The following is a 16,850-nucleotide window of genomic DNA, read 5'->3' on the forward strand; positions in this document are numbered from 1 at the left end:
CACAGTAGGCACAGATGACGTGCCCTCAAAGTCAGTAAGACAAAGGGAGAAGACAGTTACCAAAAGGCAGATATTTCTTGCTCAAAGTAATGATCTCTCCCTATACTTATCCATGACAGTACTTGGAAAGGAATAATGACAGATATTGGTTAATTTGCACCATGATGATTTCATTCTATTCATTAGCTGACTTATTTAAAAGGAAGCACATGAAAAGCATCCTAGGAAAAGGCTGTCGGTACCTGTCCCTGTCCTAACTGCTTCATCCAGTTTGTAATAATGAAAGCCCAAGAACCCGAAAGCTTTCCAACCTCGTCTCTGAAATTGACAAGAGTGAAAGCACTATAAATATTATTATTAGCAGCTCCCTGAGGTTGCCCTTTTGTGCAAAGGACTGAAACTTTCTGAGGCACCCAGCCTTTGGGGAACTCTCATAAGTTCATTTATCCCTTGATCCACTCATTTGTTCATTCAGTTAAACATATTTACTGAACACTACTGAGCGCTAGGCACTGATGACAAAGAAGACACAGCCTCTACCTTCTAGGCGCTTACAATTTAGCTCGAATAGACAGAGAAGCAGACAATTATAATACAGACTGAAGAGTGATGTAAGAGAGATAAGAACAGGATATTATGGGAGCAGAGAGGAGAAGGAACCTCACTTTGCCTGAAGAGGAAGGAATACGAGGTCAAAGAAGACAAATATTAAATAAAGCCAGCAATGATGATTTCGTGTCATAAGGAGGAAGCTCAAGGTGCTGTGGAAATATGTAAAGAGGCATCTAAGCTAGACCAGAAGGAGGAGAAACTTGGCGTGAAGCTGGAGACAGGCTTTCCAGGCAGAAGAAACAGCATAAGCAAAGGTCCGGATGCAAGAAAAAGCATGGCACGTTTTGGGTGTTACACAAAATGTGTTCAGCGTGGCTGCAACTTGAACGGTGATGGACGGTGAGGCAGGAAGAGGAGCACAATGGGGTAGGCAGGTCGTCAAAGACTAGGTCACGTATCAGTGTGTTAAGAAGTTTACATTTTGCCTTGATGTAAAATTGAAGGATTTTAAGCGCTGGGGTGACAAGATCAGATTCGCATTTCAGTAAGCTCCCTTTGGCTGCTATAGTAATAATGAAGTGTCAGGGGGCACAAAAAGACAAGGAGACTAGTCAGGAGAGAGATGATGGGGGGGTCTCACTTCAGAAGGTGATCATAACGGTGACGAGGAAGAAATCACCCGCTTAATCCTTACAACCATCCTATGAAAAAGTACTTATTATTTCACTTTTCAACTGGATAAAACTGAGACACAGAGGGGTTAAGTAACTTGCCAAAGTTACTTAAAAGTAAGAGATGAAGATAAGAAAAAGTATACTCATAGAAACACAGAACACAAGGGGGGTTGCCAGGGTCTGGGGAAATGGGGAAAAGGTTGGTCAAATGGTACAAGCTTTCAGTTTTAAGATGAACAGGTTCTGGGGATCTAATGTGCAGCGTGATGACTATAGTTAATCCTACTACATTGAACACTGGAAATATGCTAAGGGAGTAGATTTCAGGTGCTCTCACCACACACACAAGAAATGGTAACTCTGCGAGGAGATATGCTAGTTTGACTGTAGCAATCATTTATCTATTTATCTAAAATCATCATGTTGTACACCTTAAATATATATGATTTTTAGTAAAAATTTCTTTAAAAGGTAACAGGGGGCATTTAGAAAGTAAAGCAATAAGTCACTTCAAAAAGGGCTTGTGGGACCAAAACCAGGAGCTCTTAAATGCTGTGGCCAAAGATTGAAATTCTCCAAAGGATGTGATAGTCACTCAATTGGGCTGTGTTTTCCTGAGGAGATAGAAGCCTCAGCCACTCGTATCCATGACTGGCGATGTGGGAAAGTAAATAAATGTCTCCCAAGTTTAACCAAAACTAACAAAGAAGCAAACAAAACAAAATTACATACATGAAACGTCGTCGGGGTCAGAGGCCTTGCCCGTAGCCCTTCAGACCAGAGCTCCTGGTGCAAAATGGCTGCCCCGACACGGCAGCTCCGCCGCTGGGAGCAGAAGCTGCCCACGACGCTCAAGTCCAGCCGGCGGCAGCAGGCCGTGTGCAGAGACGCTGCGCGCGCACTGCCGTCTGCGGCTGCGCCTGCCGGGAGAGCTCCGCCCCTTCCCCGCCCCCCCCCCGTCCCTATAAAGCAGCCCCGCCCACGGCCTGTCGGAAGGGCGTTTGCTCTAGAGCGCAAGCTCGAACGTCTCCGTTTGCTCAAAGAATAAAACTTTCCTTTGCTTCAAACCGAAAAAAAAAAAAGAGAAAGTAAAGCAAAAAGTCTTTGTTGATGGATTTAATAAGAGGGACAAGGTTACCCAGCTACTCTATCTTCTTACTTCATAGCTGCCAGTGGAACTCAGCTTGCATTTTTTCCTTGGAATTCATTTTCATCCCCGTCTGCATCATTCCTGAATGATAATGTAGTTTATGATCTTTCTGTAATCACTTCCTCTGGACATTAACAGCCCTCATGCTTAAGTACCACATTAAGTTAATATATTTCCTTTCTTTAAGGAGACCAAAATTCAGACTGCAGCTCACTAACCTTCATCAAATACAGCAAAAAGTAGTACAAATTCGTGCAAGGTCTGTGTCCTTTCTTCGGTCAGACTCCCTGAAAAAGAAGTGAGAGCATTTATCTTCTATTGAAAATCCTCTCATAGGAAAATGACGCTAGGAGGATACATTACTTCATCAACTGCTTTGTCTCTTGGTCTCCTATTAACGTTACCATAACATTATTTCCTTGGTGTCACATCTCCTATGCCAGTAATTCTAAAATTATTCGGGGTAAAGGACTTTTTTAAAAATTTCAGATTTGTTGCAGACCATTACTTTTATAAAATACACTAAAAATTAATTACTAAAAAAGAAATTAAAAAGACATACAAACTACAAGTCCATATAACCATATTTCATATATATGTATATATTCAGAACAAACATAAAACAGAAAAAGAAAAATTACAAAAATCATACACACTGTTCATGGAAATGTGCATATAGGTAATTAATATAGAAAATTTCTATTACACTTTTAACTTTTTCTTACTTCTGCAATTGTAAATTAAAAGTTATGAACAAAATAACTACTGTCTATATTAAACACCTATACTCACACTTTAAATGAACACCATGTATATCAATATTTAAAGTTATCAATGTTACAAATGAGCTTGCTTCATGCTCTAACTGTTGAATTTGTTAGTTGTCTTTCTTAGCATTATACTTTTTCACTTGATTGGGAAGTTTTCTTTGCAGGTTTATTTTGAGTAGGAAGATTTTTGTTTATAATGTTCTTTCCTCTCTCGTACTCTTTTATTTTTAATTAATTAATTTATTTATTTTTGCCTGCATTGGGTCTTCATTGATGTGCACTGGCTTTCTCTAGTTGCAGCGAGCGGGGGCTACTCTTCGTTGCAGTGCACGGGCTTCTCATTGTGGTGGCTTCTCTTGTTGCGGAGCATGGGCTCTAGGCATGTGGGCTTCAGTAGTTGTGGCACACAGACTCAGTAGTTGTGGCTCGTGGGCTCTAGAGTGCAGGCTCAGTAGTTGTGGCGCATGGGCTTAGCTGCTCCGCGGCATGTGGGATCTTCCCGGACCAGGGCTCGAACCCGTGTCCCCTGCATTGGCAGGTAGATTCTTAACCACTGTACCACCAGGGAAGTCCTCTCTTGTATACTTAATGCTTGGAAAGTAAAAGTTAAATTGGACGAAGAAACTAACTCACCCATACAAATTTAAAATACAGGTAAAGCTGTCTGAAAAGATTTTAATTCTTTTTATTATATTTTTTAAATTATCAAGTAGTGAAATTGGTCTTCAGTAGGTGAATGGATAAATAAACTGGTCCATTCAGACAACAGAATATTATTCAGCACTAAAAAGAAAGAAGCTATCAAGCCATGAAAAACATGGAGGAGCCTTAAATGCATGTTACTAAGTGGAAGAAGCCAATATGAAAAGGCTACATACTATTTGACATTCTGGAAAAGGCAAAACTATGGAGACAATTTAAAGAACAGTGGTTGCCGGAGGGTAGGAGAGGGAAGGATGAATAGGCAGGGCACAGAGGATTTTTAGGGCAGTGATATGATACTATATATGACATATATATCATACTATATGATATATGATACTATATGGCATATATGATACTGTATGATACTAATATAATGGACACATGTCATTATACATATAATCCAACTCCACAACACAGTGATTCTATATTTCTATACAAGAGATCACCACAATAAGTCTAGTTGTCATCTGTCACCCTACAAAGTTATTACAGTGTTATTGACTATATTCCCCATGCTGTACATTTCATCCCTGTGACTCATTTATTTTGTAACTGGAGGTTTGTACCTCTTAGTCTCCCTCATCTATTTCACTCATCCCTCCACCTCTCTCCCCTCTGGTAACCACCCGCTTGTTCTCTTTATCTATGAATTTGTTTCTGTTTTGTTATTATTATTTTTTGGCCGTGCTGTGCAGCATGTGGGATCTTAATTCCCCAACCCGGGACTGAACCCGTGCCCCCTGCATTGGGAGCATGGATTCTTAACCACTGGACCACCAGGGAAGTCCCTCATTTATTTTGGTTTTTAGATTCCATATATAAGTGAAATCATACAGTATCTTCTTTCTCCCTCTGACTTATTTCACTTAGGATAATGCCCTCTGGTCCATCCATGTTGTCACAAATGGCAAGATTTCATTCTTTTTCAGGGCTGAGTAATATTCCCCACATCTTCTTTATCCATTCATCTGTTGATGGACACTTAGGTTGCTTCCATAACTTGGCTGTTGTAAATAGTGCTGCAATGAACATTGGGGTACATACATCTTTTTGAATTAGAGCTTTCATTTTCTTCTGAAAGATACCCAGAAGTGGAATTGCTGGATCGTATGGTAGCTCTATTTTTAATTTTTTGAGAACCCTCCATACTGTTTTCCATAATGACTGCGCCAATTTACATTCCCACCAACAGTGCACAAGGGTTCCCTTTTCTCCACATCCTTGCCAACACTTGCTATTTGTGGCCTTTTTGATAATAGGCATTCTGATATGTGTGAGGTGATAGCTCAAGGTTTTGATTTGTATTTCCCTGATGATTAGCAATGTTGAGCATCTTTTCATTTGTTCATTCATTTGGCACTATGTTGTGCACTTAGAACTATAATAGTGTTGTAGGTCAATTATACTTCAATAAATGTTTTTTTCACTTTTTTTTTTTTTTTGGCTGCACTGTGTGCTTGTGGGATCTTAGTTCCCTGACCAGGGATTGAACCCGTGCCCTCAGCAGTGAGAGTGAAGAGTCCTAACCACTGGACCGCCAGGGAATTCCTGGGAAAAAATATTTTTATAAAAGGTTTAGTTTAAATTACTATGATTTTTAGAATAAGAACTTATAAACATGTATAAATGCTTGCTTTTCTCAGATTTTTATGTTTTTGGGTTACAGATGACAAACTAACCTCCTGAAGTGGTCTATACGCCATTGATCACACACTTGGATGTATTTACCTTCATGGAGGTTTCAAGGCACCTAACACAAAATTATAAAAGGCACTACTGAGACAGCCCATAGGATATCTGAAGTAGAAAGTAGAAGAAGAGAAGAGAGACCTAATTCCAGAACTTGGCTTTTCTTGAACATTAGAGTGCATTCTGGCTACATAGGATGGGCATCTGTTCTTCTCGTAGACTACATTATTCTCCTTTCCATGGCATGATGCTAGGGAAAAGAAACCTCTTTCAGATGTTTGTACTTCCCTGCTTATTTCATCTCAATCCTACTCTTTCTTATACTTACCTTCTCTACAAACCAGCAGGGCTCCAATGAGGCCTGAATTCACGTCTTTCACCAGGTCCACATGAGAAAGATATGAGTAGGTGAGACATGGTGGGTCAGAGGCCGTTGGACCATTTTCTTTCAGGACCTGCCAGACGTAGGTATGACTTTTACCAGGAATGACTTTATCATCTTCCTTCTCCCTTTGGCTGGTTTTATCCTCATATTCAGCACCTAAATCAAGGAGGGATAAAATTGTCCTTTCTATGCCATTGCCCACTCAAGGAAACATCAAGTTTATTGTCACCAGTAGACTCTACACAAGAAACAGTGTTTCTGAAACTTAATTTGGAATACTAACAAGTAGCAGCTATACATGGGGAGAAGCCTTATATATTGCAAAGGAGTTCTTGACCACTAATGCAAACATGAGCGGTTGAGTGGTCCTCTGAGACCTCCAGATTGTAACTATAATACTGCTTTCATTATTGCATCTTTTTACCTAATTCAAGTCAATTCAATTCAGTAGACATACATGGGTACGTACTTTCGTCCCAGACTCTTTACTAAGCACTGGTGAGGGTCAGGGAAGGGTGAGATGCAGAGATTTTTTAAAATGTTGCTTTTAACTTGGTTCTTCTCTGGCGGGTCAGACCATATCAGGGGCAGATGTTTTCTGGCTGTCCCATCCTTAGTGATGTTAAAATTGACCCCTGGATTATCCTGATACCTTTATTCTACACTGAGCACTATATATGTTCATTGTTAGTGAAGTGTCATTGCTTCTACGTCATTTCAGTGGACTGAAGTAGAAAATATTGAAACTCACTGACCATAACACTTATACTTCTATTGAACTATTTTTCTAGCAACTCACCTTAGCTTCTCGGACTCATAATGGTCTCTGGGACTCCAGAGCCTCCCAAGGCATTCAGGGTGCTCCTCATCTATATCCCATCGTACCTCACAACAGCTATACATCTAATAGAGGGACCTCTCCAGCAGAGCTGTACTAGAGACCCCTGCACTGGCCCACTACGAAGTCAGCCTCTTTGGTAAAGGGGTGCCCCTCCAGTGAGCACTAGGGACAACTGGCTTCATCCAGAAGCAACAGCAGACCAATACCTGTGCTTGGCAGATCCTGGGGGACATTTAGAAAAACGTGAGTTGTACCTCAGGTTGGCGAGTGTGGTTCAGGTGTCTGTGTGATTGTGGGTTGGTATAAAATTCTGAATAGTGAATACATTTGGATAGGGAGGTAGGGGATCATGGCCGGGTAAAGAAGGGGCTTCAACTATATCTATAATGTTTAATTTCTTAAAATAAAGTAAGCAAACATGGCAAAATGTTAAGATTTGCCAAAGTGAGGTAATGGGTACATGTTTGTTTGCTCTATTATTTCCTGTACCTTTTTTTGTTTGAAATATTTCATTAGGAAAAGAATGCCCTTTTTCCTAATACTAAGGTTGGGGTTGGAGGGTTGATGAGAGGCCAAGAATGCGTGAAAACTATACCTGTCTTGGCAAGGCAGACGGTGAAAAATTGTAGGGTCAGTACATGGTGGATCCCAATGAGAATGAAGAATTGTAGGAGTGGGCAGTGAGAGAATGACAGCTGGAAAAATAGGAAGTGATGTTCAGAATGTTGAAAGCTTGAACCTGAGATTTTGGGTTCTGCTCAGGTTGCTAATAACAAGGTCTATCCTTCGGTGAAGACAAAGTTGATTTGTCAAGACCAAGTGAAGTAGGCAGTCCCTGGGAAAAAGCATTGTGCACAGCCCTTAAAGTTTACATATCTACTAATGTCTCCATCAGAGTCTTACCTGAGCTTATATATCAGCCACCGCAAATATTCTAAGCAGAATGTGTTTTGTGTAATTTTTATCTTCTATTATATGAGGAAGAACACTGTTGGGACATTTGAGAGTTCAGAAAGTCTGCCTGTCTGCTTCCAGTGTCCTGGTTAGCCCTCTATTCAACCCCATGCTGCTGCTGGGTCAGCCTTGCCCCAGGTCTGGCCTAGGCCCCCAGAAGCTAGCCTGCTGAGACATCCCAAATTCCTGGGTGTCCAGCAGGAGTTGAGACCCACATTCTGACTCCCCATGCCAAGGATTTTTGTTGGTCTCAGTTCTGAAGGGCCACAGCTCAGTGACCCCTGGGCATGACTATTCTACCACAGGACAAATGCTGTGCTTCAGAGGCTACTCCACTTCACTCTCTGGTGCCTTCAGCTATTTTTCCTTTGTATGTCTGCTCAGCAGCTTTGGGTTGGCACTTCTTAACTCGTATGCCCCCATGCTGTCTTTCACAGCTCCCTCAAAGTTTTGCAGCTCATGGCCAACCTCATCTCATTCCTACTCAGAGCCTCATTTTGTGGACCCACTTACAGCCTAGGTTGGTGTCTTAGAACGCCACTTGTCCAGAGAAGAAATTAAAAGCCTTTCTCTAGTATTGGGTTTCCATTTTCAGCTCAAGACCAAACTTGAAATTTCCTCTGACAGACACTCCATGTGAACTAGCTATCTTGGCATACATCATATGGCCACGTCCAACAACAATATGGCAGGGAAATGTACTCCTGCCACTCTGGGGGAGGGGATGACTATTTGGTAAACTGAAATATAATTTACCAGAGTTGGTTTGGGAGATAAAAATGACAGGCTTGCAAAGCTATAGAGATATAAAGCAGATCAGAAGTTGTCTGGGACTGAGAGTGGGAATGGGGCTTGAACTGCAAAGACAGAACTTCTTGACATGGATTGTGTTGATGGCTGCACAACTGTCTAAATTTAGTAAAAGTCATTAAACTACTTTACATGAGTGAATTTTGTGGTATGTAAATTATACCTCAACAAAGCTGTTTAAAGATGCTATAGGGAAACCATACACAAAAATTAATTTAAGATGGGTCACAGACATAAGTATGAAAGGGAAAATAAAACTTCTAGAGGAAAGCATAGAAGAAATTCTTCATGACTTTGGGATAGGCAAATGTCTTAAACAAGACACAAAGCTCTAACATAAAAGGAAAAAAATGTGATACCTTTTTTGTGCTTCATTAACTGTTGAACTTTCGTGCTTAATTAACTTTAAGAACTTCTGTTTACCAAAAAAGAAAACTATTAAGAGAGTAAAATTAAAAATTAAAATTCAAGCTACAGACTGGAAGAAGATATGCAAATATTTATATCTGTCAAAGGATTTGTATTCAGAATATATAAAGTACCTCCACAAATCAATAAGAAAAAGATAAACAACTCATTTTTTTTCAACAGGAAAACACTTAAACAGTTGATCAGATACTTTACAAAAGGATATCAGAAAGGTCAACAAGCATATGAAGTGATACTCAACATCGTCACGGATTTAACTTACATCCTGGGGCCCCCAGGCTAGTCTAAGAAGGCCAGGAGCCTGTGGATCATAACATACAAATACACAGGCTCATGCTAGGACCGTAAATCGCATGGGCAATAGGCCATTGACTCACTGTGTTGTTCCTGGAAAGAACCACTGTAGATGTATGTGTGAGAGATGATAGTCTATCTTCCCAGAACTCACCAGGCTTAGGGTGCAAAAGAGTCATCTCTACAGTCAGCTCCCAGCTACAGAATTGTGGGAACCCTGGTCTCTCTAAAATGCCCCTAGATTAGTTCTGGAAGCTTCCAAGTAGATAAGCCTCATGGAAACAGCCTGCCAGGCACCAGTCAGAACCTGGGATGACTTTTCCTCTATGGCACCTGCCCCCTCCTGTCTTTCACCTTCCCCCAGTCCAGGTCTGCCCTGACCTAACGAGTGCAACCTAGAAAACTAATGCTTTCCAATTTCAGGATGAGAAATTAGTCAACTCATAAGCATAGTTAGACCGTACAATACAGGGCATGTGCTCCAATCATTTCTTAATGATTTACTTGAATATTCTTGATCTGTATATGCCATAGTCTATCTGGGCAATATCACAGTCTGTTGTGGCTCTGCCTTCCCTCCCTTCCTGCACTGTGAAGGTTAAGGAGAAGCTAGGTGAAGTGGGGGCTGTGGCCAAACAGGTTGTTTGCTGTAATGAGGTCAGCTTGTGCTTCTGCTAGTTGGCCCTAATCACATATTTAGAAATTGGGGGAAGGGGAGGCAGAGGAGATATCTGGAAAGTCTGAATCTAAGGAAGGAGAAGAATTCTGTTTCATTTCTATACCATGGGCCTTGATCCTCCCTAGGAAGTTTTCTGGGCATAGGAAGGCAGGTACAGTGGGATTTTTAACATCCGCGGCCTGGCTCCCCAAGGGAGAACAGGGGACAGTAACAAACTTTAGGGTCCAGACTAAAATGACAAGGTTCTTGACTTCATGAAATGCGCCTAGGTTTGAATCCCGAATCCAACATTCAGTAGCTGTATGCCCTTATACTCAATACTCTTCTGTCCCTAGGATGACAGGACAATAGGAGGGCATTTGACTCACCTTCAGAAGATTTCCAGTAGGATACGCCAATAGCATGAAGACTAACAGGATGAGAAGCCATATTCTTAAGTGTAATGACCACTGTGTCATAAACCTCAGCCTGGATGGTAGGACCCAGCAGACCTGCAAGAATGAGATGTCCCCCAAAGGTCATTTGGAGGGTGGCACTCCAGAAAACCTGTTATCACAAAAGTGATGGTCAAAGTCACAGTAGAGAAGCATGCCCCTGTGGTTATTGATAAAAAGTAGTAGCTGAATGAATGAATACATAAACTGCTATAACCAGCTCAGCCTCATAGTTGTTCTGAAGACAGATTTCTGGCAATTCATTCAATGCATTTATTCATTCAACTAATAGTTGAGTTCCTACTATATTCTAGAAACTGCCCTAGGCACTAGAGATGCAGTAGTTAACAAGATAGATCATGGAGATCACATTCTAGAGACATTAACCATGTAAATAAAGAAAGAAGAAAATTGTAGGTTGTTATAAATGCTATAAATGATGATGGCGTGCTAGAAAATGATGAGGCAGGAAGTAGAGGACACTTTAAATATGGTAAACTAACATGTGGTTGAAGCAAAGTGAATGAGCAAGGGAATAGTAGAAAATAAGGTTATCGAGGCAGGCAGGGAACATAACATGTAGGACTTTGTAGGCTACAGCAGTTTGGATGAATTTGGAATTTAGAAGAAGCAGACTTGGGACTTGTTTTAGAGAAAGAGTGTAAAAAATATTAATAAACAGAAACATCAATTAAATAGAGTTGGGAGACCAGAAGGGGGCGCTCTCACGCCCTGTGACAATAGCAGAACCCAACGGGAAGAAGACTCCTCATCTTTCCTGGCAAGGACTCAGCCAATGAGCAGCCATGGACTCTTTGTTTACGCTAGGCCTTCCAACTTCCTTTTCCCCTCAATAAACTGTGTTCCTCTCCCCTTGCTATTCAGGGACTTGTTTGTAGCTTGCCATGGTTGCAGATCCCAAATTGCAATTCTCTGCTGATCCTGAATAAACCCATCTTTTCTGGAGAAATATCTGGTAGTCTATTTATTTCAACAATGTCAACAAGTCAACAAGACTTGCTCATGGGTTGGATATTGAAGATGGGGGGGAAAGAAGTGAGAGAGCCAGGAGCCAGGAATGACTCCTGTGATTTTGGTTTGTGCAAGTGGGTGGTAGTCAGGCCATGGCACAGAAAATTTAGAGGAAAATCAAGACTTCTGACTTATACACATACTAAGGATAAGATGCCTACAAATGGTTTTATTGAATGGGCTGGATTCAATGGGATGAAAATATGAAATAGGTTTATTTTTCATAGTTTTTAATTGTATGTGGAATTTCCCTTTGTTGCATTTTGAACAGTCCCACTTTTTTTCCAGTAACCTTCACATATTAAGAGTATCATTTTTAGGTACTAATAAGTCCAGTCTGGTCTAATATCAAACTTTTGATGTCACCTGCAATTTAAGGCCCCCTCCCTCCTCCAGTTCAGTTCTGAAACAGGCTCAGAAACCTGTAATGGGAAAAGGAAGTTTGGTTGGCAGCTTCACTGCTTTCTCATTTTACTGCCTCTGGACTTTCTAAAGTTGGAGCTAGTGGACAAAGGACAAGAGTGCAAAAAGAGACATGCTGACAAGATCTTTCTTGGCTTTGGTACCTCCTGGACGTGGCACATGCCAAAATTCTGGGTCTTTCTTTCCTAGAGAACTTATATGAGTTCTTTAGAGACTCTCTCCCTCCCAATATGGGGACGTCCTACTCCACCTCCCCCTGGCATGGGATACGCCCTCTCCAGCTGTCACTTTATCTCTCCTCTCGGTTTCTGCTTCTGACAGTACAATCACATAGATCTTTTCTGTTGGGATCACCTAGCCCTGGCAGGAAGTCCTCTCAGGCAGGGTCTTCTTGCGGCAAGTCTTGTCCTATGAGCTTCCTGGTCTCACACCTAACAGTTGCAGTGCAGTTAGCTTCCGCTACAGCCCACTCTCCTTATTAAGCCATCAGGGGAAGCTCCCCAACACTCTGGCACTGAAAGTTTTTCCAGATAAAAATCAGGCACTAGTCAGTATCTTCCAAGCTCCAGAAGAACTATGTCAAGTTTTCTAAATGATTCTCCTGAAGCCTCCCTCACTGCAGCTTGGCATGAGGGAGAGGCCTCCCTCCCCCCATGGGAATATACAAAACACCAAAATGCTTTCAAAAGAAATCCTCAAGGGGACTTCCCTGCTGGCGCAGTGGTTAAGAATCCGCCTGCCAATGCAGGGGACATGGGTTCGAGCCCTGGTCCAGGAAGATCCCACAGGCCACGGAGCAACTAAGCCTGTGCACCACAACTACTGAGCCTGTGCTCTAGAGCCCACGAGCCACAACTACTGAAGCCCACATACCTAAAGCCCATACTCTGCAACAAGAGAAGCCACCGCAATGAGAAGCCCGCGCCCCGCAACAAAGAGTAGCCCCTGCTCGAGGCAACTGGAGAAAGCCAGCACACAGCAACAAAGACACAAGGCAGCCAAAAAATAAATTAATTAATTAAATAAATTTTAAAAAAAAAGAAATCTTCAAATCTAAACTCTTTCATAAGTTCCTAACCTTCTTTTATATAGGCTGGAGGTATATGATGGGCTAAAGGTTGCTGAACCAATTTTGGACCACTACCTGACCAAGTCCTGAATAGGTGGCCTGATGTCTCTCTTTAGAATTTGGGGGTACTTGTCACCTATAATTCTGAGCAATCATTCTAAGGTAGGAAATGTCTCATCTTGACATCTTGTTACATGCTTATTTGACACCTAAGTGGAGGTATCAAGCAAGCAGTCTGAACTTGGGACTTATTGGCATATATGATATTTTCAAGCCATGAGACTGGGTAAGATCAGCTAGGGATTGGAAGCAGAGAGGAAATAAAATGAACCCAGGTCCAAGATAAAGGGCACTCAAGCAGAGGAGGAGGGCCCAGTAAGAAGACTGAGACCATTCAGCCAGTGTATTTCCCCGAGGGGTGGTAATAAGGGAAGCCTGGCCAAGAAAACTGCAGCCCCAAGACTGGGGAATCCTTGCAAGGAAATAAGATACCCAGTTTCATAACAATGAGTCAATATTGTTTGCATTACCCATCCATGGTGGCCTGGGCTTGGCAATGTTGAAATGCTGATCCATGAACTCTACAAACACAGTCTTTTTGTACGTGACTGAGGTGTTGAATGGAAAAGATCTTGGCACTCTAGGAGAAAACCTGTGTGAAGAAAGGAAAAAGTCATTCATTTTGGTTGACCCTTCTTTGAACCCACTTTAAAAAACAGCTGTTGGGGGGCTTCCCTGGTGGCGCAGTGGTTGAGAATCTGCCTCCCAATGCAGGGGACACGGGTTCGAGCCCTGGTCTGGGAAGATCCCACATGCCACAGAGCAACTAAGCCCGTGAGCCACAACTACTGAGCCTGCGCGTCTGGAGCCTGTGCTCTGCAACAGGAGAGGCCGTGATGGTGAGAGGCCTGCGCACCGCGATGAAGAGTGGCCCCCGCTCGCTGCAACTAGAGAAAGCCCTCGCACAGAAACGAAGACCCAACACAGCCAAAATAAATAAATAAATAAATTAATTAATTAAAAACAAACAAACAAAAAACAGCTGAGGGACTTCCCTGGTGGTCCAGTAGTTAAGACTCCACGCTTCCAGTGCAGTGGGCTCAGGTTCGATCCCTGGTCGGGTAACTAAGATCCCGCATGCCGTGTGGTGTGGCCAAAAAAATAAAACATAATTTAAAAAACAGCTGGAAGTAATGCTTCCATCCCACTCTCCTCTACTGTTAACAAGGCAGATTGGAAGCTATATATGAAGTCACAGAGAAAACTGCTGCCCCCAAAATTAGAGAGACAGACAGGTGAATGCAGAGAATCACAACTTACTAGAACAGAAACCTTCAAGCAGAAATGCCTGTGGGAACCAGTGCTGTAGTAGGAAAGTAAATAAATAAATTTTAAAAAATAATAAAAATAAAAAATAAAAAAATAAAAATATGCCAGAGCATTCTGTTCTTATGCCTGCCCTCATGAGAAATTATTTTACCAGAGCTTATCATTCTGGGATTTTAATCACAGCTTTATCTACCTGGAAGAAGGAAGATACCCAACATCATCCTGCTTCTCCTTCCACGTAGAGGAAAGGAAATACCCAACTCTAGCCATCCTGTGTCAAGGGGTGAGACTGAGAAGCAGTGGTGAAGTTCACAGTCCAGGGGCACAGGCTCACTAAAAGACTGAGACCTAATCATAGGGCTATAGAGTGCTTCCCCACACCTCACCACCACATTACTAAAGGCCTAATTTACCAAAGTTCCTTTTATTCAGTACATCATGTCCGTCATTCAACAAAAACTTACAAGGCACACTAAAAGGCATTAAAAAAGAACCCCACAGTTCATAGAAACTGAACAAGCAGCAGAACTAGAGTCAGATATGACAAGAATGTTGGAAGTATTAGACCAGAAATTTAAAAAAAAAACTATGACTAATATGTCAAATATTTTAATGTAAAAAGTAGACAACATGTAAGAACAGATGGATAATATAAGCAGAAAGATGGAAATTCTAAGAAAAATCAAGAAGAAAAGGTAGAGATCAAAAACACTGTAATGGAAATGAAGAATGCCTTTGATAGGCTCCTTAGTAAACTGGATATTGTTAGGAAAAAATCTCTGAGTTTGAGCATATGACAACAGAAACTTCCAACACTGAAAAGGAGAGAGAAAGTTGCTCCTCAAGGGCTATAGATCATATCCTGAGTCATATCCTTGAGTTGTTTTGCAGATACTAAGACCCCCACCAGGTGGAGGAAGGTAAGGGCATGCTGACCACCGGCGTGTAGACCCCAGGCCACTGGAACCAGAAGGTTGATGATGTTGACTCCCTCCCGAAATACCACCTGGTTACCTCACCACCAACCAATCAGAAGAACGTCCATGAGCTGATCATGCACCTCGCAACCCTATCCCTCACTTTGCCTTTAAAAACCCTTCCCTGAAAGCCATCGGGGTGTTCGGGTCTTTTGAGCATGAGCTGCCCGTTCTCCTTGCTTGGCCCCAGGTTGGGCATCTTGCAATAAATGCTGCACTTTCTGCCACGGAAACTGCACCAAACAACCAAGTAAACTGAATGACTTAGCCAGTTGATGTTAGCCAGCCTCAGTCGTTGGCACCCCAATGCTGCCAAAATGGACATATAAATGGAGGAGCCATGATGGTGACTATGACGGGCTCAACATCGTGGACTCACCAAGGCTGACCTAGCTACTGCTGTTGTAAGCGTCCAGCTTGCCAGGAACGGAGACCAATGCTAAGGCCCTGATACGTCACCATTCCTCAAGGAAACTATCCAGACACTTGGTGAGCCTCAGTAAGCTAAGCCCCAATAAACTTCCTGCACACATACATACACAAAAGAAAAAAAAGCAGACAATCCTTTTTTTTTTTTGGAAATTTGTGTGCTTAAAAAGCTATAAAATCACCCAAGGAAACACAGAAGTTGTCACTACTTGCACAACGTTGGTTGGCAACATTCTTTTTCATCCGATTTGCTTTCAGATAATTCACCGACAGCTATAAGTTTGTGGCAAAGCTGTCACCCGTGATTCGCAGAACCCCGCTCAGAACGACCGAAAACTTACAAGGCCCCAAAACGGTGCTTCCCAGCGAAAGGGTAGGCGTGAGGCTGTCAGAGCGCTTGCGTGAGGCACACGGTGGCCCTCCGCCCACCAAAACCGCGGCTATGCTAAGGCGAAGCTGGTACCCAGCAGGGCGGAACCATCTGGTAGGTCCCCGAGTTTGTGCCCCTGGAGCTCTGATGAGGGGTGTGGCCCAGAGACGTAGGTTTGAACGGCTCTGGGGAAAAATAAAAGTGCATCGAATGGCAGACAGAGCAGACGCTGCTAGCGAGTTTCCGGGAGTCGCACTCAACACGAACGGCAGGCGACGGTGGAAAGAAGAGGCATGGACACAGGCAGACGCACCAGACAGCCACTCGCAGAGGGAGGCTCTGTGAGCCCTAGACAGTGTCGAAATCAAGGAGGAAGGGTCAGCCGAGGAAATGAGGGAGACGCCCCTTCAGAAGACACAAGGGTTTGGCAGAGCCTGAAAATGGTGAGCCTGCACCTAACAGTTTAGCAGCTCTTGCTTCACATAAAGACTGTTGCAAGCACGAGAGAAACTGGCCGACCGACAGTCACAGAGGAAGACCTCAGCAGCCTTGGAGGGATGCAGCAGCAGACGGACTGAAAACACTCCTTCAAAGTGTGCATTGCTTTGCGTACACCTCTCTCAGGGAGGAGGCAAAGATGAGACTGACTTAATTCTCTCCTCCCTGACAGCCCTCCCCTCCCAGGGAGCCTTGCAGCTCACTCCATCCCAGGGTTTCCAGGACACCCGAGAAAGCACGTGCTGGGAGCAGCTCGGCCAGCCCAAGGCCAGGACAAGTGACTCTCTGTACTGGCTGCGGGCCAGAAGCCAGCGTACTGATAAGGAAGCCCTTCCAGTAAAAGGAGCTGATTTACGG

The 16,850-nt window shown here is 42.8% G+C and overlaps 1 protein-coding gene and 1 non-coding gene across 2 annotated transcripts in view; one reads left to right on the forward strand and one right to left on the reverse strand.

Annotated features, from left to right (window-relative positions):
* The window catches only part of F8 (coagulation factor VIII), a 122,993-nt gene that overhangs the window by 96,960 nt on the left and 9,183 nt on the right, over nt 1-16,850 (reverse strand). The window contains exons 2-5 of the mRNA XM_068532435.1: nt 13,421-13,542; nt 10,301-10,423; nt 5,869-6,081; nt 2,595-2,663 (exon numbers count right to left, since the gene is read on the reverse strand). Coding sequence (XP_068388536.1) covers nt 2,595-2,663; nt 5,869-6,081; nt 10,301-10,423; nt 13,421-13,542 — 527 coding nt within the window. The remainder of the gene's footprint in view (nt 1-2,594; nt 2,664-5,868; nt 6,082-10,300; nt 10,424-13,420; nt 13,543-16,850) is intronic.
* Nucleotides 1,729-1,856, forward strand: LOC137757522 (small nucleolar RNA SNORA25). The gene has a single exon (XR_011072366.1). It is a non-coding gene; the product is annotated as a small nucleolar RNA SNORA25 (small nucleolar RNA).

Source organism: Eschrichtius robustus, chromosome X (assembly GCF_028021215.1).
Source record: "Eschrichtius robustus isolate mEscRob2 chromosome X, mEscRob2.pri, whole genome shotgun sequence".
NCBI lineage: Eukaryota > Metazoa > Chordata > Mammalia > Artiodactyla > Eschrichtiidae > Eschrichtius > Eschrichtius robustus.